This window comes from Neofelis nebulosa, chromosome 9, assembly GCF_028018385.1.
Source record: "Neofelis nebulosa isolate mNeoNeb1 chromosome 9, mNeoNeb1.pri, whole genome shotgun sequence".
Taxonomy (NCBI): domain Eukaryota; kingdom Metazoa; phylum Chordata; class Mammalia; order Carnivora; family Felidae; genus Neofelis; species Neofelis nebulosa.
The window spans coordinates 76320438-76343309 of record NC_080790.1 but is presented as its reverse complement, the minus strand read 5'-3'; the positions used below and the strand labels follow the sequence as shown (position 1 = coordinate 76343309).

The 22872-nt window shown below is 37.4% G+C and overlaps 1 protein-coding gene across 5 annotated transcripts in view; it reads left to right on the top strand.

The window, feature by feature from the left end:
* The window catches only part of CAMKMT (calmodulin-lysine N-methyltransferase), a 408282-nt gene that overhangs the window by 360347 nt on the left and 25063 nt on the right, over positions 1–22872 (top strand). For 4 of the 5 annotated variants that reach the window (XM_058684252.1, XM_058684253.1, XM_058684249.1 and 1 more), the window contains one exon: positions 22396–22470. The exons of the other annotated variant lie outside the window; for it this stretch is intronic. In XM_058684252.1, the coding sequence (XP_058540235.1) occupies positions 22396–22470 (75 nt within the window). The remainder of the gene's footprint in view (positions 1–22395; positions 22471–22872) is intronic. 5 annotated transcript variants of the gene reach the window in all.

Genomic DNA, 22872 nt, shown 5'->3' with positions numbered 1-22872 from the left:
GTGATGAACAAGACTGAGAAAGCCCATGCCTTCTTGGACTTCACACTCTAGCAGGGGAGACGGATAATTTTCTTGAAGGCAAAGGTTCTGCTTAATATGTTTTTCTATTCCCTGAAGCAATTAGTACGCTTTATCCCTGCCATAGAAAAAGGTTTTTAAGATTGTAGTTGGAGCATATTTTGAAAGACATGAATCCATAAGGCTTATAGAACCAAATAATTTTTAGTAGGAGGAAAGTCAAGCTCTGGAGACTCAGACATCAGTTTATACATCAGATAGCTGACTTTCATTTCAGGATAGGCTTCTTCTCAGGAATGCCTATGCCGTGTCTATAGACAAACTGACATTGTAAGTAGGCATTTATCAGTCCTTTGTCAGGTTGAAGAGGAAGGTTAGAAGAAGGTAACTGAGATAAGGAGGCTGAAGGCTGTCTTTGGGAAATTTTCTGATAAACTATACCTGTTAGTGAGTTTTGCTAGAATTATGTAACAGAATCTTGAGAACTGCTGACAATTCTAGAGATGCCACAGTCCTGTTTCCTTCCATTGCTATCTTGGATGTGGGGGAAGGAAATTACTACGTGTACTTTCTATTACGAACATTTTTTCTTTGCCTGACAAATTTAAAGAAGGATCCATGCCCCCTACTCTTCAGTGTTTTGCCCTGAAGAAACCAGCTCCCACAGGCATGTTATCCAGTTTTTGATTATTTTGATAGAGTTCTCCTTTTTGTATTAAAATGAGCCAGATTTTAACAGTTGGGGACATTGTATTTTTTAAGGCATCCTCTTAAACTGCAGTAAATTAAAAATTAAGGTCTCTTATTCTAAAATAACATTATATTAACTCTTTGGACATGCGGTTTCCTACTCCTCACCAAGATCAAAATCTCACTATCCAAATTTGGCCAAGTTCAATATTGATAGCCAGGTGTGCATGTCAGACTACTACATCCTCTGCAAAAATGCCTTCTAGTTTTAAGAGAAAAATCACTCCTTTATAGAAATGTGTATCACCGAAGTTACATATCAAATAAAAACATCTTCATTTTCTTTCTTTTTTATTTTTTAGAAAAAAATTTTTTAAAACATTTTTATTTATTTTTGAGAGTCAGGGCGCGAGTGGGGGAGGAGGAGAGAGAGAGAGAGAGAGAGAGAGGGAGACACAGAATCGGAAGCAGGTTCCAGGCTCTGAACTGTCAACACAGAGCCTGATGCGGGGCTGGAACCCACCAGCTGCGAGATCATGACCTGAGCCAAAGTCAGATGCCTAACTGACTGAGCCACCCAGGCATCTCTCTCTCTCTCTCTCTCTCTCTCTCTCTCTCTCTCTCTCTCTTTTTTATAGAGAGAGGGAGAGAGCATGTGTAAGTGGGGGAGTGGGCAGAGGGAGAGAGAAAGAATCTTAAGCAGGCTCCATGCTCAGCACGGAGCCCCACCCGGGGCTCAATCCCACAACCCCGAGATCATGACCTGAGCCGAAATCAGGAGTCAGAAGCTCAACCTACTGAGCCACCCAGGTGCCCCAAACGTCTTCGTTTTCAAAGGATTTCTTCACTTTAAAATGGACAAGGGGCAATCTTAAAATATTTTTTTAGAGAATGGCCATATCATAATCCATTGCTAAAAACTAATTGTTTTTTTAACTTTAATAATAGTCTGTTTTCAGTATTTTGCCATTACAAACAGTGCTGCAGTGAACACATCTGTATGTAGACTGTATATTTGCAAGTATATCTACACAACAGACTTTCAGAAGTGAACTTTGTCTATTCATATGGCTCTACCAAAGGGTAAATTACTACCTGTTAGTAATATATTTTCCTATCTGTTAAGACTAGTCCCTTGTCATTATGCTTTCTTTTTAGAATTTTCTAAAATTATGTTGGTATTTTTATTACACTGGCATTTTCATTGTGATTGAAAGAAATATAATTTACTAAGCCTTGACGTCTTTATGACTGAGTCTTCCTATTCAAGAACAGGGCGTTTTCTTTTTATTCAAGTTTTTCCAGATGTTTCACTGGCACTTAAAATCTTTCTTCATGTCTCTTGTTAAGTTTATTTTTGGAAATTAGTTTTGTTTCTCTTATAAATGAGCTCTTTTCTTTCATATATTTTCTAACTGGTTGTTATTTGTATGTTTATAAAGGAAGCTACAGGGTTTTGTATAGTAAATGTTTAGTCATCTCTATGAGTTATTGTTTCTGAAGTTTGTCAGTTTATTTTCTTGAATTTTCCAAATAAACAATCACATCATCTGCAAACGATGACGATTTTGACTTCTTTCCAATTCTCATACCTCTTCTTTTGTATCCCTTGTATACTTTTATTGGATAAAAATTTCCAAGATGATATTAAATGACAGGCATTTTTGAATATGACTTTGTTGGGACTCCTCTAATATTTCACCATTAGCTATGCATTAGCTTTTGAGTGGAAATATATATGATATTTTTTATCTTGTTAAGGAAATTGTTATTGGTTTCTAGTTTTCAAGAGGTTTTATTATAAATAAATTTGGAACTTCAGCAGGTGCCTTTTTTGCATGAACAGAGCTGAGCAAATTGTTTTTTTAATTTCACCTGTAATTATGACAAGTCCTATTAACCAGTTTCCTAATATTAAAGCATCTCTGCATTTCTAGTCACTTGGTCATGGAGTCTTAATTTGTCCTTTAACATGTTGCTGTATTCTAACGTGATATCTGGAATTATTTTTATGACAAGTTTGTTGAGATACAATTCACATGCCATACAATTCACCCACTTAAAGTATACAACTCAATGGTTTTTAGTATATTCACAGAGCTGTGCAACCATCATGATCAATTTGAGAACATTTTTATGTTCTAAAATATAAAAAGTGATACAAATGTTCTAAATTCTAAATAATAAAGTGACCCATTAGCAGTCACTCCCCATTGCCCCCCCACACTTTCTCCGTCCTAGCACTAGGGGGCCACTAATCTTTCTGTCTCTATGGATTTGCTTATTCTAGACATTTCACATAAATGGAATCATACAACGTGTGGTCCTTCATGTCTGGTTTCTTTAACCTAACATAATGTTTTGGCGTTCATCCATGTTTTAGCACATATCAGGATGTCATTCATTTTTATGGCTGAATAATACTCCACTCTATGGATAGACCACATTTACTTTATTTTATTTTAATTCCAACATGGTTAACATACAATATTGTATTAGTTTCAGGTGTATCGATTCAACAATTCCATACATTACTCAGTGCTCATAAAGATAAGTGTAGTCTTAATCCCCTTCATCTATTCTACCCGTCCCCCAATCCATCTACCCCCTGGTAACCATCAGTTTGTTCTCTGTAGTTAAGAGTCTGTTTTTTGGTTTGTCTCACTTTTTTCCTCTGTTTTGTTTCTCAAATTCCACATGTGAATGAAATCATATAGCATCTATTTTTCTCTGTCTGGCTTATTGCGCTTAGCGTTATACTCTCTATATCCATCCATGTTGTTGCAAATGGCAAGATTTCATTCTGTTCGTAGCTGAATAATATTCAATCGTATATATATATATATATATACTACATTTTCCTTATTCATTCATCTACTGATGGACACTTAGACTGCTTCCATAATTTGACTATTATGAATAATGCTGCAATAAATATAGGGGTGTGTATATCCCTTAAATTAGTGTTTTCATATTTTTTTAACAATTTTTTAAATGTTTATTCATTTTTGAGACAGAGACAGAGCGTGAACAAGGGATGGGCAGAGAGAGAGGGAGACACAGAATCTGAAACAGGCTCCAGGCTCTGAGCTGTCAGCACAGAGCCCGACGCGGGGTTCAAACCCACGAACCGTGAGATCATGACCTGAGCCAAAGTCGGACGCCTAACTGAGCCACCCAGGTGCCCCAGTGTTTTCATATTCTTTGGACAAATACCCAGGAGTGCAATTACTGGATCATAGGGTAGTTCTGTTTGAAATTTTTGAGGAACCTCCATACTGTCTTCCACAGTGGCTGCACCAGTTTGCATTCCCACCAATAGTGCATGAGGGTTCCTTTTTCTTCACATCCTTGCTAACACTTGTTGTTTCTTGGTTTTGTTTTGAGCCATTCTGACAGGTGAGAGGTGATATATCATTGTGGTTTCAATTTGCATTTCCCTGATGATGAGTGATGTTGAGCATCTTTTCATGTGTCTGTTGGCCATTTGTAGGCCTTTTTTGGAGACATGTCTATTCATGCCGTCTGCCCATTTTTTTAATTGGATTATTTGAGGGTTTTTTTGGTGTTGAGTTGTATAAATTTGTTATACATATTGGATACTGACCCTTTATCGGATATGTCATTTGCAATTATCTCCTTCCATTCAGTAGGTTATCTTTTAGTTTTGTGGGTTGTTTCTCAATGTCAGAGAAGTTACTGCCTGTGCTCTCTTCCAGGATTTTTATGGTTTCAGATCTCACATTTAGGTCTTTAATCCATTTTGAGTTTACTTTTATGTATGATATAAGAAAGTGGCCCAGTTTCTTTCTGTTGCATGTAGCTGTTCAGTTTTCCCAGCACCATTTGTTGAAGAGACTTTTTTCCCATTGCATATTCTTACCTCCTTTGTCAAAGACTAATTGACCATATAATTGTGGGTTTATTTCTGGGCTTTCTTTTCTGTTCTATTGATCTATATGTCTGTTTTTGTGACGGTACTATACTATTTTGATTACTACAGCTTTGTAATATAGCTTGAAGTGTAGAATTGTGATACTCCCAGGTCTGTTTTTCTTTTTCAAGATTGCTTTGGCTATTCGGGGTCTTTGTGGTCCCATACAAATTTCAGGATTGTTTGTTCCAGTTCTGTGAAAAATGCTGCTGGTATTTAGATAGGGATTGCATTAAGTGTGTAGTTTGCTTTGGGTAGTATGGACATTTTAGCAATATTGGTTCTTCCAATCCATGAGCATGGAAATGTCTTTCCATTTATTTGTGTCGTCTTCAATTTCTTTCATCAGTGTTTTATAGTTTTCAAAATATAGGTCTTTCACCTCCTTGGTTAAGTGCATTCCTAGGTATTTTATTATTTTTGGTGCAGTTGTAAATGGGATTGTTTTCTTAGTTTTTCTTTGTACTACTTCATTATTAGTGTACAGAAATGCCACAAACTTCTGTACGTTGATTTTGTATCCTACAAACTTATTGAATTCATTCATCAGTTCTAATAGTTTTTTGGTGGATGGATAGACTACAATTTTATTTATCCATTCACCATAGACATTTGGGTGGTTGCCCTTTTTGGGCTATTATGAATAGTGCTGCTATGAACATTTGTGTACAAGTTCTTGTGACAAATTTCATTTCCCTTGGGTGTATATAATCATATACTAACTCTATGTTTAACCTTTTGAGGAACTGCCAGACTGGTTTCTAAGTTGGCTGGACCATTTTATATTCCCACCAGCAGTGTATTTGTTATCCGGGCTTTTTGCACTGATATTCATCAGTAGAAATGGTCCACAATTTTATTGCGCAATCTTTATTAGATCTTAATATCACTGGTATGATGGCTTCTTAAAAGAATTTGGAAGCTTTTCTTATCTTTTGAACCACCTAATCTGGGTCACCCTAAGTTGCTACCATAATGCTAGATCAAAGCAATTTTTACCCCATTATTTTGGAAGCTATGACTTGAAGTTGGCAACAAATAGTGAAATTCTTATATTAAAATTGCATTATGCTTGAAAGTTCATAAGTTTGAAAAAGAAAAAAGAAATGAAAACATGAAAAAACAATAATCAATTTGTGATTTCACATCTAATGGCACATAATTGTAATTTGATATGAAATAAGAGCTAATTCTAATTTTTTATCATCACTTTGTTTTGCTCTTATGTAAGTTAATCAGCTGTCATAATTATGGAATCAGAGATACTTGAAATGGGAAATATAATTAGTAAAATAATTAGTACCTTTCATTCCAAGATTTCAAAACCCTTTACCAGTCCTCCTTAACCAGTGTGGAATATACTGGTCAACAACTTAGGAAGTCCAAATGTTAAGGAAATCTGTCTTCCTTTTGGACTCTGAAGTAAGTTTATTTCAGCTGAATTACAGACAAAAACACAGATCCAGAGAGTGGGGTCAGTTTTAAAGTCAGTCCAGAAATATACAGCAAGCTAGAGCCATAGCTCTCAAACTTTAGTATCAGAATCATCTGTAGAACTTGTTGTGACACAGAGATTGTTGGGCCTTATCCCCTGAGAGACTGAGGTGGGGGCCTAAGAGCTTGCATTTTGAGCAGGTTCCCAGGTAACCCTGCTGCTGCTGGTCTGGAGACCTCACTTGAGAACCACTGAACTTGCGGTCTCTCTGAGCGTTTCTCGTTAAATTCTATAGTGTTTCATTGCTTTAAAGTTGTCCCAATTTTCATTCATTAAAACCAGCTCCATCCACCTTACTCCCATGTTTATTTTATAGATATCATGTATTTACAAAGAAAGTACAAGATCTGACATCCTGGCAACTCTTAATTGTCTGTAATTAATCAATCTTGTAGATCCTCTAAAGTAAAATTTTCATCGAGACCTCGTTTTACTTCCCTTTCCCCTTTCTCCAAGCCTTCTTTCTTAGTCTGGAAATGTGAATTAGTTCACTTCAGGATAAAAATCAAAAAGTTGGTCAGGTCATCTGTTTCAAGGAATTTATATAAATGAAATCCTGTTTTGGTTAATCTGTGATGTTGCTTCCTTCCCTTAGTGATCCAGGGGGGAGTGGGGTTTTGTTGTTGTTGTTGTTTTCTTTTGTTTTAATTGAAGTATAGTTGACACACAATGTTATGTTAGTTTCAGATGTACAGCGTAGTGATTCCGCAAGTCTCTACATTATGCTATACTCACCACGAGTGTAGCTACCCTCTGTCACCACACACTATTACAACACCATTGACTATATTCCCTATGCTGTACCTTTTATCCCATGATTTGTTCATTCCACAGCTGGAAGCCTGTATCCCACTTCCTTCACCCATTTTGCCCATCCCTTCACCTTTTTCCATTCTGGCAACCATGTTTGTTCTCCGCATTTATGGGTCTATTTCTGCTTTTTGTCTGTTTATTCATTTGCTTTGTCATTTAGATTCTACATGTGAGTGAAATCGTATGGTCTTTGTCTGCCTTATTTCACTTAGCATAATACCCTATGGATCCATCCATGTTATCCCAAAAGGCAAGACACCATTATTTTTTATGGCTGAGTAATATTCCATTGCACACATATACACCACATCTTCTTTATCCATTCTTCTATTGAGGAACACTTGGGTTGCTTCCATATCTTGGCCATTGTAAATAATGCTGCAATAAACATAAGAGTGCAGATATCTTTTCAAATTAGTGTTTTTGTTTTCTTTGAGTAAATACCCAGTAGTGGAATTATTGGATCGTAGGATATTTCTATTGTTAATTTTCTGAGGAACCTTCCTACTGTTTTCCAAATTGGCTGCATCAATTTCCATTCCCACCAACAGTGCACATGGGTTTCTCTTTCTCTACATTCTTGCCAGCACTTGTTATTTCTTGTCTTTTTGATTCTAGCATTCTGACAGGTGTGAGGTGATATCTCATTGTGGCTTTGATTTGCATTTCCCTGATGATTAGTGATGTTGAGCATCTTTTCATGTGTCCGGTGGACATCTGTATGTCTTCTTGGGACAGGTCCTCTGCCCATTTTTCAATGGGATCATTATTATTGTGGTGATGGTGATGATGATGTTGTGTTGAGTTATATAAGTTCTGTATATAGTGTGGAGTGCTCTTAATTCTGTTTTTAGGGCCACTATTACTTCTCTGGAATGGTACCCTTTTTAAAATCACTCTTTTGAAAATAAAGACATTTGACACGTGGAACTAAAAGTCTAGACCTTTGGCTAAAGAGTATTCTAAATGCATATCTATACTGGTAAAGATCTTCTGGAACAAGTTTCTCAAAATGATGCATGACCCATTTTCATAGGAATTACCTTGTGGTGCTTATTTTAAAAACAAAAGTTCCTTACTGAACTGGACTCCCCAGGGTTGTGGTTCATGAATCTCACATTTTAACAATCTCCCACGGTGATTGTAATGTATTTGGATCACAGATCACACTTTGATCAACTTGTTTTATCCCTACATTGCTGTTCAGTTTAGCATACCAACTGAAAGCATAAAGGCGAATCTATTGGATATCCCGCTATTTGTCCTTAGGAGAGGTGTTTTGTTTTGTTTTTTGTTTTGTTTTGTTTTGTTTTGTTTTTACCTTCCATGCTTTATTCCTCATGTTGGACTCTGGATCCCTATGGTGGCATCTTCATGACGATGTAAATGGCAGTGGGAGGGGGAAAGTTGTACAGACAAGGGAGAGTTCTGATTAGTTTCTTGTCTGCATCACAGCCTTTCGTTACTGGGATCCAACAAGAAGCACGTATCAGAGGTGGAAGAGTCCTTTGAGATAATCCACCAGCTGTTCTCAACCAGAGGTGGACTGTGTGCCCACCTCTGCACCTGTTTGTAATTATGTGGGGTATTTCTGTTTGGTTGTCACAATGACTAAGGGTTGTTACTAGAACCGGAGGGAGCAGAGAGAGTAAACATCCTACAGTACCAGGGACTACAGTTCAGCGTTGTCCTGTCCCAAATGCCAATACTACCCCAGTTGAGAAACACTCATCCTATACTAGTTGAGAAAAATGGAGATCCAGAAATTAACCTTGGATCACTTTTATAGCATTGCTTATTTTCTGGACTTTTTTTTTTTTTTTTGAATTGCTATATCTGTCTTACATACACTCTTCTTTAATTAAGTTTGTTAGTGAATAACATTTTTACCTAAAATATTTCACTAAATTAGCTGCTATATTCTAGTTCAACTTGTGTCATTCAGTTCAAGGTAATAAAATGCAATTTAGAGTCTGCTCCATGTAAAAGCACTATGGTGAGCCCTTTAGGGGTTACCATGAGTAACCCCTAAATATGAGTAAGGTGAGGTTTCAAGATATCCACATGAGACATAAGATACTTGCCCAACTACCAAAAGACAAGACTGAGTCTGCTCTAGTTGGGTTACTCGTGTTTTATAAGTATAAAAAGAAGATCAACCAATCCAAGGAAGAGGGATCTGACAAAGGGTCATGAAGGAGGTGGCCCTTGAAAGGCAAGAGAAGAAAAGCAGTTGAAGAGTGCATTCTAGATATGATAAGCAGGGAGGAAATCATCAAAGGCATAGAGGCAGAAAAGATGTGTCCAGGCAAATTTAGTTCTTTGGTGTGATGAATGGTGGCAGGCTAGAGGCCGATGACCAGTTAGAAAGTCATTGCATTGAGGTGAAGGTTGAAGGTGAATGATAGAGCACGTAAAGGGACTTCTGAGGGATCAGGCAAAGTTCCATTTCTTGATCTGGGTGGTGGTCCCGAGTTTTTTAGCCTCATAACTAATTAAGATGCATATTTGCTTCACATAGTTTTCTGTTTCACTGTTTCAGGGTTGGTTTTTGTTGTTGTTTGGTTCTTGTTTTGTGTTGTTTTTTGTTTTTGTTTTTGTTTTTGTTTTGCTTGTTTCAAAGCCATCTCAGTGGTTCCAGAGAAAGGGAAAGAAGTAATCAGGCCTGATTAAGAGTGCAACCTGGTAAGCAAATATGGAGGCCATTCCAGAGAATTGACTATATGTGGGCACTAAAGAAAATAGGTGGAGTGAGAGAGCAGTTTGGGACATGATACATTCATGTGGTCATAGAACATAAATGTGTGTTCTATATGTGACAATAACTAGCAAGTGGTTAAGTAGGAGAGTTCAAATCTCAGGAAATGTGCCAGAAGATTTGGAGATCAACATGAAAAGATAAGAGCAGAACTATGGAAACTGGAAGGTAAAAGAAGATGGCCAATGACAGAATCTTGGAAAATGGCTGTTTTGGAGGCAGAGTAATAGGAGTCAGCCAGGGACACAGAGAAGGAGCTGGAGATCGGAAGGCTGATGCAGGGCGGAGTGGCGTAAAACCGCTCCTTAACAGGAGCAGGGTCAGCTGCTGCAGATCGCTGAAGGTCTGGCAAATTGCAGAGCAGTGCTGGTGTCTGCTGGGGGAGAGGTCATATTGCAAGGGCAGGTGAATCAAAGGGAGTAGACTCCTCCTGCCAAACTGTTGATGGCAAAGGGAAAGAGACAAGTAGTATGTATGTCAAGGAGAAGCAGAGTTGAGGACAGCCAAGGAAGAAGAAATAAGTAATATATGAAGTGAGGCGGGGCGGGGGTGGATTTGATGGAGCAAGGATGCAAAGCGGTGCTTCTCAAAGCATGGTCCCCAGACCAGCAGCATCAGCACCACGTGGAAATTTGTTAGAAATGTGGATTTGCTGCCACCACCCCAGACCTACTGAATCAGAAACTCTGCGACTGAAGCCCAGCAATCTGTATTTTAACAAACTTTCTGAGCATTCTGATGCATGCTCAAGTTTGAAAAACACCGAGCTAAAGGAAAGAGGGAGTGGCTTAACCCTGCGCATAGGTGGAAAGGACGGACTTTGAAAGGAAGGACTACTTCCTTTTAGATAAGAGGCAAAGAGAAAAGATGAAGAGGGGAAAGATATCAGAGAGCCCCAGGCTTGAGATAAGGTCATCTTCGAGAACAAAGACCTGGGATGTTGGGGAGCTAAAAGCAGAGATGTGTACATCCAGCCTCCAAACCCTTGCCTCCTATACACTTTGTCTAAGATGTAATTCCTCTTTCTCTTTCCTGTCCAAACCTGACTTTAACATCACATTCCACCTTCTACCTTCTTTAGCCTACTTTCCCCAACATGGCCCTCTGTAATTCTTTTGTTTCATTTCCAGATAAGACTATATGTTTCCTTTGACTGTTCTAATTTTGTTACTTAGAAACAGGTCCTCCTTGCCCTATGGTTCACAGCCTCCAGACAAGTGCTGAATAACCCTGTGGGTGGACTGGTGCACAAGTTAGGAAATCAACAGATTGGTGTCCCTCCTCATTCTCAGTTTCTGTTCTAGATTTAGATACCTTCCTCCAAGTGTCTAAGGCACCATTAGAGAAGCTTCTAGCATATGGCATTTTGAAACTCTATAAAAGATCAGTAGAAATGGAGGGCCAAGTGATAGGGAATGGTTTGAAAGAAGAGAAATGATTCCCCAGTGTAGGTTAATACTATAAATGACTTGAATGGACCCTCCCCATAATGGGGAGCTAAGCCCAGACAGTCTTTGAGAAGTAAGATGTAAGAAACCGTGGAAGGGTTCCTGGAGTCTGTTGCAAGGAAGAATGGGTGTAATATCCATGTGAAGAAAACCACTGCCTTCCCCACTGCTGGTAGGACAGCTTGTGTTTTGTTTTGTTTTGTTTAATAAGTCTAAGTTCATTACATTTGGCAAACATCATCAAGAATTGTATCAGCATGGGGCGCCTGGGTGGCTCAGTCGGTTAAGCGTCCGACTTCAGCTCAGGTCATGATCTCACGGTTCGTGAGTTCGAGCCCCGCATTGGGCTCTGGGCTGACAGCTTGGAGCCTGGAGCCTGCTTCAGATTCTGTGTCTCCCTTTCTCTCTGCCCCTCCCCCGCTCATGCTCTGTCTCTCTCCTTCAAAAATAAATAAAAACATTAAAAAAAATTTTTTTAAAGAATTATATCAGTACACTATTGCAAACACACAAGGGACAACAGTTTTAACAGCAGAATTAAAAACTATGACTCGCTCCTCAACAAAGAATCTACAAATATAACGGTAAACAAATATTAACTGTGCGAATGTGAGGAAAGAAATACCTTAAATCTGTAGAAAGAAGGTTATCTGTGAACACCAGAATGAAATACAAATGAGATTAAGCATGTTTGACATTAGGTTTTATTATAAACTTAAAGCAGACTTTCTGTTTGAGAAATTTTTTTTCTTTTTTTCTTTTTTTAGTGTGAGTTCTAAATCACAAGGTAGGAGTCCTATCAGAAATTGACTTGGCTTTGCATTTCAGGTTGAAACTTCAAAGTCAAAGCCAGAATGAAAAAAAAAAAAAACTAAGTTAGTGCAAGAATAAGGGAGCACCGATAATGCATCTTTCATATATTCTAGCTCATTCGATTCTTTATTGCTGTGCAAGGCAACTAACGTCTGTTACAGATGAGGGCCATGATACTCTGCGTCTCTCAGCCCCACTGGCCTGTGAGTGGCAGAGCTGGTATTTGAACTCAGAACTTCCTAGCTACAAGCCCAGCATTCTTTCTGCTATGCTGTACCTGTTAAACTTACTGGGTTTGATATGCCTATAGGTGTTCAGATTTTTCTAAAGCATGGGGAGTTCTGTAATGATGATTGGCTTTACATTTCTATCTGTAAAATTGTACTCTGCTTCGTAATGAATTTCAAACAAATAAGATTTTGACATTGTGGTCAAATAAAATGGTGACAACATAAATTTTTCTTCAGTGTCGGTGTAATTCTAGGTAACACATTGGCATGATTTGGGGATTTGGAAGAACCATCTTTTACTTGTCTTTGCATCTGAATGTTATGCCTTAGATTGTGTAAAGTCCATATAGGTCCAGGGGCTAGTAGTATTTATGTATACACCCTGCTGTCTCAAAAAGCATTTCCCTTTTAGCTTTTCCTTAACAGTTGTATTCAGGTAAATTGGCATCCAGTAAACTGTATGTACAATTTTGTAAGTTTTGAAATTTGTGTATACCCTTGAAGCCATCACCACAATCCAAATACTGAAAATATCTCTCACCCCCAAAAAGTTTTCTCTTGCCCTTTAATAATCCCTCCTTTTTGCTTCTTTTTTTTTAAAAAAAATTTTTTTTCAACGTTTTTTATTTATTTTTGGGACAGAGAGAGACAGAGCATGAACGGGGGAGGGGCAGAGAGAGAGAGGGAGACACAGAATCGGAAACAGGCTCCAGGCTCCGAGCCATCAGCCCAGAGCCTGACGCGGGGCTCGAACTCACGGACCGCGAGATCGTGACCTGGCTGAAGTCGGACGCTTAACCGACTGCGCCACCCAGGCGCCCCCCTCCTTTTTGCTTCTTGAAGGTTCCTCCCTCCCCAGAAAACCACTGCTTTGTTTTCCCTCCCCTTATGTGAGTTTATATTTTCTAGAGATTTAAATAAATGGAATCATTCAGTACGTGCTTTTTTTTTTTTTTTTTTTTTAGAAAGTCGGTGTTCTTTCAGTCAGTAAGAATATTTTGAGATTCATCTGTGTTGTTGCAGGGATCAATAGTTCTTTCCTTTTTATTCTTGAGTAGCGTGCCCTTGTGTGGATACACCACAATTTATTCCTGTTTTCACTCATCGATGAACTTTTCGGCTGTTGCCACTTTGGGGCTGTTACGAATGAAACTGTTAGGAATATTTATGTACACATACGGATATGTGGATATATTCTTTATATGGATAGTGCCTTCACTTCTCTAGTGTAAACCACTTATGAGTGGAACAGCTAAATCATATAGAGACACATATGTAATGTTTTAAGGAACCCAACAAACTTTTCCAAACTGGTTCTACTATTTTATATTCCCATCAGTGCTGTCAGAGAGTTCTGTTTTGTCCACAGCCTCTTCAACACTCGATATGGTCAGTCTTTTAAATTACAGCCTTTCTAGGGCACCTGGGTGGCTCAGTCAGTTCAGCGTCCTACTTTGGCTCAGGTCATGATCTCGTGGTTCGCGAGTTCGAGTCCTGTGTTGGGTTCTGTGCTGACAGCTCAGAGCCTGGAACCTGCTTCGGATTCTGTGTCTCCCTTTCTCTCTGCCCCTCGCCTGCTAACACTGTCTCTCTCTCTCTCTCTCTCTCTCTCTCTCTCTCTCTCTCTCTCTTTCTCAAAAATAAATAAACATTAAAAATATTTTTTAAATTATAGCCTTTCTAATAGGTGTATAGTACTATCCCATTAGGGTTTTAATTTGAATTTCCCTAATTACTAATGATGTTGGGTATCTTTCTATGCGCTTATTTGCCACTTACATATCTTTGGAAAAGCATCTGCTCAAATGCTTTACCTACTTTTTTTGGGGGGGGTTGCTTGTTTTCTCATTAACATACTCTGAGAGTTCATTATATATTTTTTATATGTTTATATGTAAGCTTACATGATATAACCTTTATCAGATATATGATTTGCAGATATTTCCACCCAGCCTGTGGCTTCTCTTTCCATTCACCTCATAGCATCTTTCAAACTGCAGAAGTTTTCATTTTAATGAAGTCTAATTTACCAATTTGTTCTTTTATGGATCATGTATCTTGTGTCATATTTAAGAAATCTTTGCTCAATCCAAAGTTACAAAGATTTTCTCCTGTACCTTCATCTACAAGTTTTATAGTGTTAGGTTTTACATTTAATTTTATGACCCATTTGGAGTTAATTTTTTAATATGGTACAAGATATGTGTTGGAGATATATATATATATATATTTTTTTTTTTTTTTTGATGTGGATATCCAAATGCTAAAACACTATTTGTTGAAAATACTCTCCTTTATCCACTGAATTACCTCCATTTATTTAGGTCTTATTTAATTTCTCTCATCTTTTGTCAGAATTATCTCCAAGTATTTCATATTTTTATTCTACTAATGGTATGGATTGTTTAATGTTATTGTGAATGGTATGGAATTGGAAATTACAATTTCCAATTATGTGTTGCTTATATAAAGAAATGCAACCGATTTTTGTATATTGGTCTTATATTCCATAAGCTTCCTAAACTCACTTGTTAGTTCTGCTTGTTTTTTTTTGTATATTCTATCGGATATTCTACATAGACGATAGGGTTGCCTGCTAATAAAGACAGTTTTACTTGTTCCTTCCCAGTCTTGATGACCTTTTTTTTTTCTTGCCTTATTAGATTGTCTAGAACCTCCAGTGCAATGTTCAATAGTGAGAGGAAGCATCCTTTCCTTGTTCTGATGTTTAAGGAAAAAAAAATCTAGTCTTTCACCATTAAATATGATACTGGCTGTAGGTTTTCCCAGATGACTTTTTTCAGGTTGAGGAAGTTACCTTCTGTTCTTAGGTTGCTGAGAATTTTTATCAGGCATAGATATTAGATTTTGTCAGTCAATGCATTTTCTGTATTTATTGAGATACGTTTTTTTTTCCTTTTCTAGTTCATTAATATGGTGATTTATTATATTGATCAATTTTTAAACATTAAAGCAACCTTCTTGTATCCCTAGGACAAACCTCACTTGATCATGACGTCTATATCTATATATTGATATGTATTTATATACCTGTAGAGAATATATATATTTATTAATATATTTTATGAATACTTGTTATATTCTTATTATCCTCTTACTATCTGTAGAATCTGTAGTGATTCCACTTCACTCGTTCATGATGTTGGTGATTTATGTCTTCTCCCTGTTTTTCTAGTCAGTCTGACTAGAAGTTTATCAATTTTATTGCTCTTCTCAAAGAACCAGTGTTTGGTTTCACTGGTTTTCTATGTTGAAATTTTCTATTTTGAAATATATTCCTATTTTGATTTTTCTATTATGTTTTTGTTTTCTATTTCATTTATTTTTGTTCTAATCTTTACTTCCTTTCTTCTGGTTATGTTGAGTTTAACTTCTTGTGTGTGAGGGGGTGCTTTTTTGTTTGTTTCTTTTGTTTGGAATGGAGTCTATTGACTTGAGACCTTTCTTTTCTGATATAGGCATTTTAGTGCTATTAATTCCCTCCATGTACTGCTTTGATATCATCCCACAAATTTTATATGTTGTATTTTCATTTTCATTCAATTAAAAATATTTTTCAGTTTCTGTTTTGATTTCTTCTTTGGATGCTAGGTTATTTACAAGCATATTATTTATTTTCTAAATATTGGAGATTATTTATAGAGAATATTGATTTTTAATTTAATTCCATGATGGGCAGGGAACATATTTTTATATGACTGGAAATCTTTTAACTTTGTTGAAAGTTAGAATAAGATCCAGAATGGGTAGGGATGCCTGGGTGGCTCAGTTGCTTGAGCATCTGACTTGGGCTGGGGTCATGATCTCACAGTTTGTGAGTTTGAGCCCCATTTTGGGCTCTCTATTGTCAGCACAGAGCCACATCAGATCTTCTGTCCCCTTCTCTCTGTGCTTCTCCCATGTTCATGCTCGCTATCTCTTTCTCTCTTTCGAAAATAAATATTAAAAAAAAATATTTAAGAACCAGAATGGATATATTTTGGCAAATGCTCCATATCTATTTGAAAAAAAAAAGTTTATTCTGCTATTATTGGGTGGAGTGTTCTATAAATATCAATTAAGTCATGTTGCTCAATAGCATTGTTAAAGTCATCTGTAACCTTGGTTATTTTCTGTCTACTTCAATTAATTATTGAAGAAGGAGTATTGAAATCACTCATTATAATTGTGGTTTTGTCTATGTTTTCTTGCAGTAATACCCATTTGGGCTTCAAATTAGAAGCTCTGTTATTAAGTTCATATACATTTAGAAGTGTTATGTCTCCTTCTTGAATTGGCCCTTTAACATTATAATGTGATCCGTTTTATACCCAGTAATATTCTTTGCTCTGAAATCTACTGTCTGGCATTCACATAGGCAATCTGGAATTCTTCTGACTAGTGTTTCTTGGTATGTCTTTTTACGTTTAACCCACTTGTGCTTCACATTTAAAATACACTTATTGGGGTGCCTGGGTGGCTCAGTTGGTTTAGCATCTGAATCTTGATTTTTGCTCAGGTCATGATCCCAGGATCATGAGATTGAGCCCCACATCGGGCTCTATGCTGAGTGTGGAGCCTGCTTAAGATTCTCTCTCTCTCTCTCTCTCTCTCTCTTTCCCCCTGTGCCCCTCCCCTGGCTCATATGCTTTCTCTCTCTCTCTAAAAAAAAAAAAAAATAGATTCACTGTAAACCTCATATACTTGCATCTAGCATTTTATTTACTTTTTACTTTTTTTTTTTTTTTGAGAGAGAGAATGCAGTATCTTAATCCAACTTGACACTGTGCCTTTCATTTGGGGGCATTTATACCATTTTCACTGAATACAAGTACTAATGTGGTTAGATTTAAATCTGTCATTTTGCTTTTTGTTTTCCATTTGTTCCATCTTTTTCTTCCTCTTTTCATCTTTTTCTCCTTCCATTCTATTTTATCTCCTTTGTTGACTTATTAGCTATAATTTTGTTTAGCTGTTTTAGTGGTTACTTTAGGTTTTATAATATACATCTTTAGGGGCTCCTGGGTGGCTCAGTCGGTTAAGCGTCCGACTTCAGCTCAGGTCATGATCTCACGGTGTGTGGATTCGAGTTCTGCATTGGGCTCTGTGCTGACAGTTCAGAGCCTGGAACCTGCTTCGGATTCTGTCTCTCTCTCTCTCTCTCTGTCCCTCCCCCACTCATGCTCTGTCTCCCTCTGTCTCTCGAAAATCGAAAATAAATAAATGTTAAAAAAGAATTTTTTTTTAAGATTTACAATATACATCTTTAGCTTATCACAGTCTATCTTCAAGTGATGGACCACTTCATCTACACTGTAAAAACCTTATCATAGTATACTTCTATTACTGTCCTCCCAGTATTTATGCTATTGCCTTATATTTTACTGAGGTATATGTTATAAGCTCCACAGTGCTTGCTATTTGTTTAGCTAGTCCATTATATTTCAAAGAGTTAAATAATTTAAAAAATCTTACATATTTGCCCATATTGTTACAATTTTTGGTTCTCATCATTTTTTTCTGTTGATTCATATTTTCGTCTGGTATGATCATTCTTCTGCCTGAATGACTTCCTTTACATTTCTTGTACTATAAGTCTACTGATGATTAATTCTTCGAGGTTTTGTATGTCTGAAAATACCTATTTTACATTTTGGGGGAAAGTATATTTTAACTGGCTATATAATTCTAGCTTGACAGATTTTTTTTCCCCATTCAGTCTTTAAGGATGTCAGTCCACTGTCTTCAGACTTGCCCATTACTCACAAGAAATATGCTGTCATTCTTACCTTTATTTATATATAATGTGTCTTTTTTTTTCCTTTGGGTGCTTTTCAGATTTTCTCTTTATCACTGCTTTTGGGCAATTTGATTATTTGTGCCTTATAGTTTTCCTCATGTTTCTTGTGCTTGGAGTTGGTGCAATCTCTTGATCTGTGGGTTAATAGTTCTCATTAAATTTGGAAACATTTCAGCCATTATTTCTTCAAATAATTTCCATACATGCTCCTCCCTCGCTTCTGTCCTTTGGAAACTCAAGTTACACATATTTGAGGTCATTTAAATTTGCCCTACAGCTCACTCACTAAACCTCTTTTAATTTATTTCTATTCTTTGTTTCTATCTGTATTTCATTTTGGATAGTTTCTATTGCTTTGTTTTCAAATTCACTTATCTTTTCTTCTGAAATGTCTAATCTGCTATTAATTACATCTGATGTATTTTTTCCTCTCAGACATTGTAGTTTTCGTCTTTAGAAGTTTGATTTGGGACTTTGAAAATATCTTTCTTGTTTCTATTCATTTCTTTAAATACAATGAATATCATTATAATAACTATTTTAATGCTCTTGTCTGTTAATTTTAACATCTGTGGCAGGTTTAGACTGGTTTCAGTTGTTTAAAACCAGTTGCCTCATCATTGGTTGTATTATTTCAATTCCTTGTATGCCTGGTAATCTTTGATTGTATGCCAGGTATTTTATATTTTATCTTGTTGGAATCAAACGTTTTTATATTCCAGTAAATGTTTCTGAATTTTGTTCTGGGTCACAGTTAAGTTATTTTGAAATAACTTTTGGGTCTTGCTTTTAATATTTATTAGGCAGAACCAGAGTAGCATTTAGTCTAGGACTAAATATTCTCCCCTACCGAGATAAGACCCATCTGAGGACTGTACCCAGTACCCTGTAAACTATGAGGTTGAATTGAAAATAAAGAGTTTAAACAATTTTTTCATGGATTTTTTCCTGCAGAGGAGGAATTGGGAAATAGAGTTAAAACTGGAGGGTAAGTAGAGTGAAGATATTTTAGGAGAGAGAACTACTCTCCTAAAATTTTTATTTTATTTTAGAGAGGGAGAGAGAGAGAGCATGTGAGTGAGGGAAAGGGATAGAGGGGAGAGAGAGAGAGAATCTCAATCAGACTCTATGCCTAGCATGGAGCCTGACATGAGGCTTAATCCCACGACCCTGGGATCATGACCTGAGCCGAAGTCAAGAGTTGGATGCTCAACTGACTGAGCCACCCAGGCACCCCAGGGTATGGCATCTTTAATTCATCTATGAAAACAGGCAGGAAGGCAGGGTATATGGGAACAGATGTTGTTAGGAGCATAAGTGTGGTGGTGAGAGTATGTGGAAGTTCTCATCTGATACCTGCAATTTTGACAGTAAAGTAGGAAGCAAGGTGATCAGCTGAGAGTGAGGGTGAGAGAGGAAGTGTTAGCATTTTGAAAAGAGAAGGTAGTGCAAAATAACAACCTGGGAGACTGGGGGAGTAAGTGGACAAGGGAAGTCTAAGTATAACTGTTAGACATCACCAAGAGTCCACTTGGGGTTCATGGTTATGAATTTAAAGCAAAGCCAGTCAGGATGCTTTTGTGCTTTCTCCAGTCACACTCAGGTGCACAGGTGCAGTCTCAGAGCAGGCAGAGGGCTGGATTTAACAAACAGGAGGGAGTAAGAAAGGGAAAAGGGAGTAGAAGAATGAAGAATGGTTGAGATTAGAATACCTTCTGGAAGGGGTTAGCTGTGAAAGGGCTGGTCAGAGAGTAGGTCAGGATTGTAGTTATTCATAAAGACAAGGTCTTGAACAGTGTTGCTCAACAAATAGGCCATACACTGGAGCCAATATGTGAACTGCATGCTACTCAGGAAAGTTCAGAAACTGAAAGTAAACGTTTAAGAACACTACTGTGCTATCCAAGCATATGATCGGTGGACTTATATTTAGAATGTCTTGGCTTTTAAAATCTCATCTGTCTATTAATTTATATTGTATTTTATAAAAGGGTTGGTCTGCAACAGATTGGGTCTAAAAACCATAACAACAAAATCTGGTCCTTCCCCACAGCTAAAATACTGCTCTAGTGTACATGACCATCCTGTGAGTTATCTGAGAAGGGTGGAGGGCAAGGTCATTGGAAGAGAAGAACTGGAAGGCCCAGCTTCTTGAATATTGACGTCACCATCGTCAGTTTCCTTCCAAGATGGAAGGTCTCCTGATTGCATAGCTCCAGCGGGCACCCTTCTCATCGTATGCTACGTGAACACCGTAACTCCAAAATACAGTGTGAATGGTGTTCTCAAGAAGGTGGCCATTGTTCTCTCCATTTTACAGCTGAGAAAGCAAACTCCAAGTTCACATAGCCAGTCAAGGAAGGAACCAAAATTTGAACCTAGGTGTGCCTGTCACACCAAAGCTGAACTCTGTCTATACACCACTCTTTTGTCACATGCTTACCGTTATGGGGATAGCATGGCCATAAGCCTCATGAGAACTAAGACAAATGCCTTTTGGGAATGTGTTGTGGTCCATGTGGCCAAGCCAAGCATTTCAGTTTCTTTTAGAATCACTTGTTACATCTGCTGTGGTAATCCACAGCCAATTGCTATCTAGGCCCCTGTCTCTCCAATTTGTCTTTGTTGAATCAAAGGCTGAAGCACCTCAGGAATCCAACATGCAGTACCCACCACAGGATTTCCTACATTTTCTGTTCATGTGCTTTAGTAACTACTTATGTGTTAGAAGCACTTTCTAAATAATGGTTTACAGAATGGTAAGATTATGAGTAATTTTCACAGTTTTTTCCTAAAACTTGTGCGATGGGTACGTTATTTTTATGATTTGAAAAGGTCAAGCATAGATCTATACTTTCAACTAGCTTCTTCATGTAGTAACTTTTTAGGACTCTTAGGTCTCTGATGAGGGCTCATTGGGCCCGGTTTCCCAGGGAGCTGGAGTTCCAGCTGCACTGGAGGCCTCAGCATTTCCATAAAAGTTAATATCGGTTGTGTCCCACTCTCCTCAGGTGCATGGAGTTTCTAAGGAATTAATCTAAAAACAAAGTAAGCCTTAATCTCTTAGGGCTTCCCTGGTTTTTCCATTCCTTGGCTCTCCAGTAGGCCCAAGTAAGTAGAACAGTAGAGTTAATTTAGAAAGCTTGTCCAAGTGTCATGGCATGACACGTTCTTCTGGAAAGCCCTCCCTGGAGCTCTATTATGTCTGTATGCTTACACAACACATAGGACACAGCATCAGAATTATAGGTTTATGTATCTGCATGTCCTGCTAGGCTGCCATCATGAAGATACAGCCTGTGGCACAGTGCAGGGCCTGCGACACAGTGGGTGCTCAGTAACAACGAGTTGATGAGTGAATGGGGAACTGATCCTCAGTCTGTATAGATATTTTCGTGGTGATGTGTTTAATCTTTTCTGCGTTAAGAAATTCACTACCACTTGTGTATATTAGTGTATAGCGGAAGAACTTTTGGACTTACCGACATAAGACTTGGTTTTTTTATTCAAATATATGGCTTTTCACCCAGGGAAGATGGAGAAGAAATAAAGAACCCACCAGGAAAACCAAATATACCTGGACAGGGTTGAATGTGCTCACTCAGTTTGGTTTTAAATAGTAATCAAAGTAGAAGATAGGAGCACAATTTTCCTTTGAAAAATAGCACTGCAAATCACTTTTGATGTGGAAAGAGGAACCATTACAGTACTTTAATGTGGTAAAATGCTGATTATCCCCATTATTAATTAAAAGTAACTTAAAATCTTTGGTTGGCTTCATAAGCACAACTAGAATTTTTAAATATGTGCTATTAATTATTGTTGCTAATATGAGGTTTAAAACCTGGTAGGATGGGTGAATTTTAAAATGTGCCTAAAAACTAGAACTACCAAAAATGAAAGTTGGCTCTTCTTCCATCCTGCCAAATTGCTCATTTCCTCAATCAGAAAGGCAAAGGCAACTGACATGCCAGGCAAGATAGATACACACTAAGTTTCACATCATTTATTTTTATAAATTTGTATTCCAGTCAGACGGGGAATACTTTGATCTCAATATGTACCTCATTGATGTTAAGAGTCTGGACTCATTGTAATGACTACGGTAAAAATAAGATGTTTTTCCCTGGTTCATCTACAAAAAAAAACTATAAAAACTAGCACAGGCTTAACTATTGTATCTAAATAGAGAATTCTTCCTCTTCTAGATTTGAAGACTAAGTAAAATACAGAACAGACAGTTACATCCTTAATTTTTTTATTATGCCTTTTGAAATAATTTGTATATACCTTTTAAATAATTTCAAGTGCCACAAAAAATAATGTTAATAGCTCAAAATCAAAAGTTTAAAAAAAAACCCCTAAGTATAATTTTTAAAATCTTTTTCTCCTCAAGCGTTTTACGATGGGATAATGAGACAGATGTCTCTCAACTGGAAGGACATTTTGACATTGTTATGTGTGCTGACTGGTAAGTACATAAAAATCATAAAACTCCTGTTAGAAAAAATAGCTTTGCTGGAGTAATTGGGCTGTGCTGCTTTGCTGACGGCTAAGCCAAGTCAACAAATGAAGCACAAAGCCACCTTAACCTCAACAAATTAATATTCATCTCCATGTGACAGTTATAAGGTAGTCTTCTATCACACAGTAACTTCTACCACATTATTTCCCAAAGATTGATTTTGAGAAGCATTTCCATTTTCTGGAATTGCCTCTGTTTCATGCTTGACGTATCAGTAAATGGACGACTTAGGCAAATTGCAAATAATTATGGCTCGGAGAGGAATAGTCTGGAGAAAAAGGAGTTTATCAACACAAACAGCTCAATTAGCTTACTTCTTAGGAGAGATCTGACTATTGAGATAAGGGA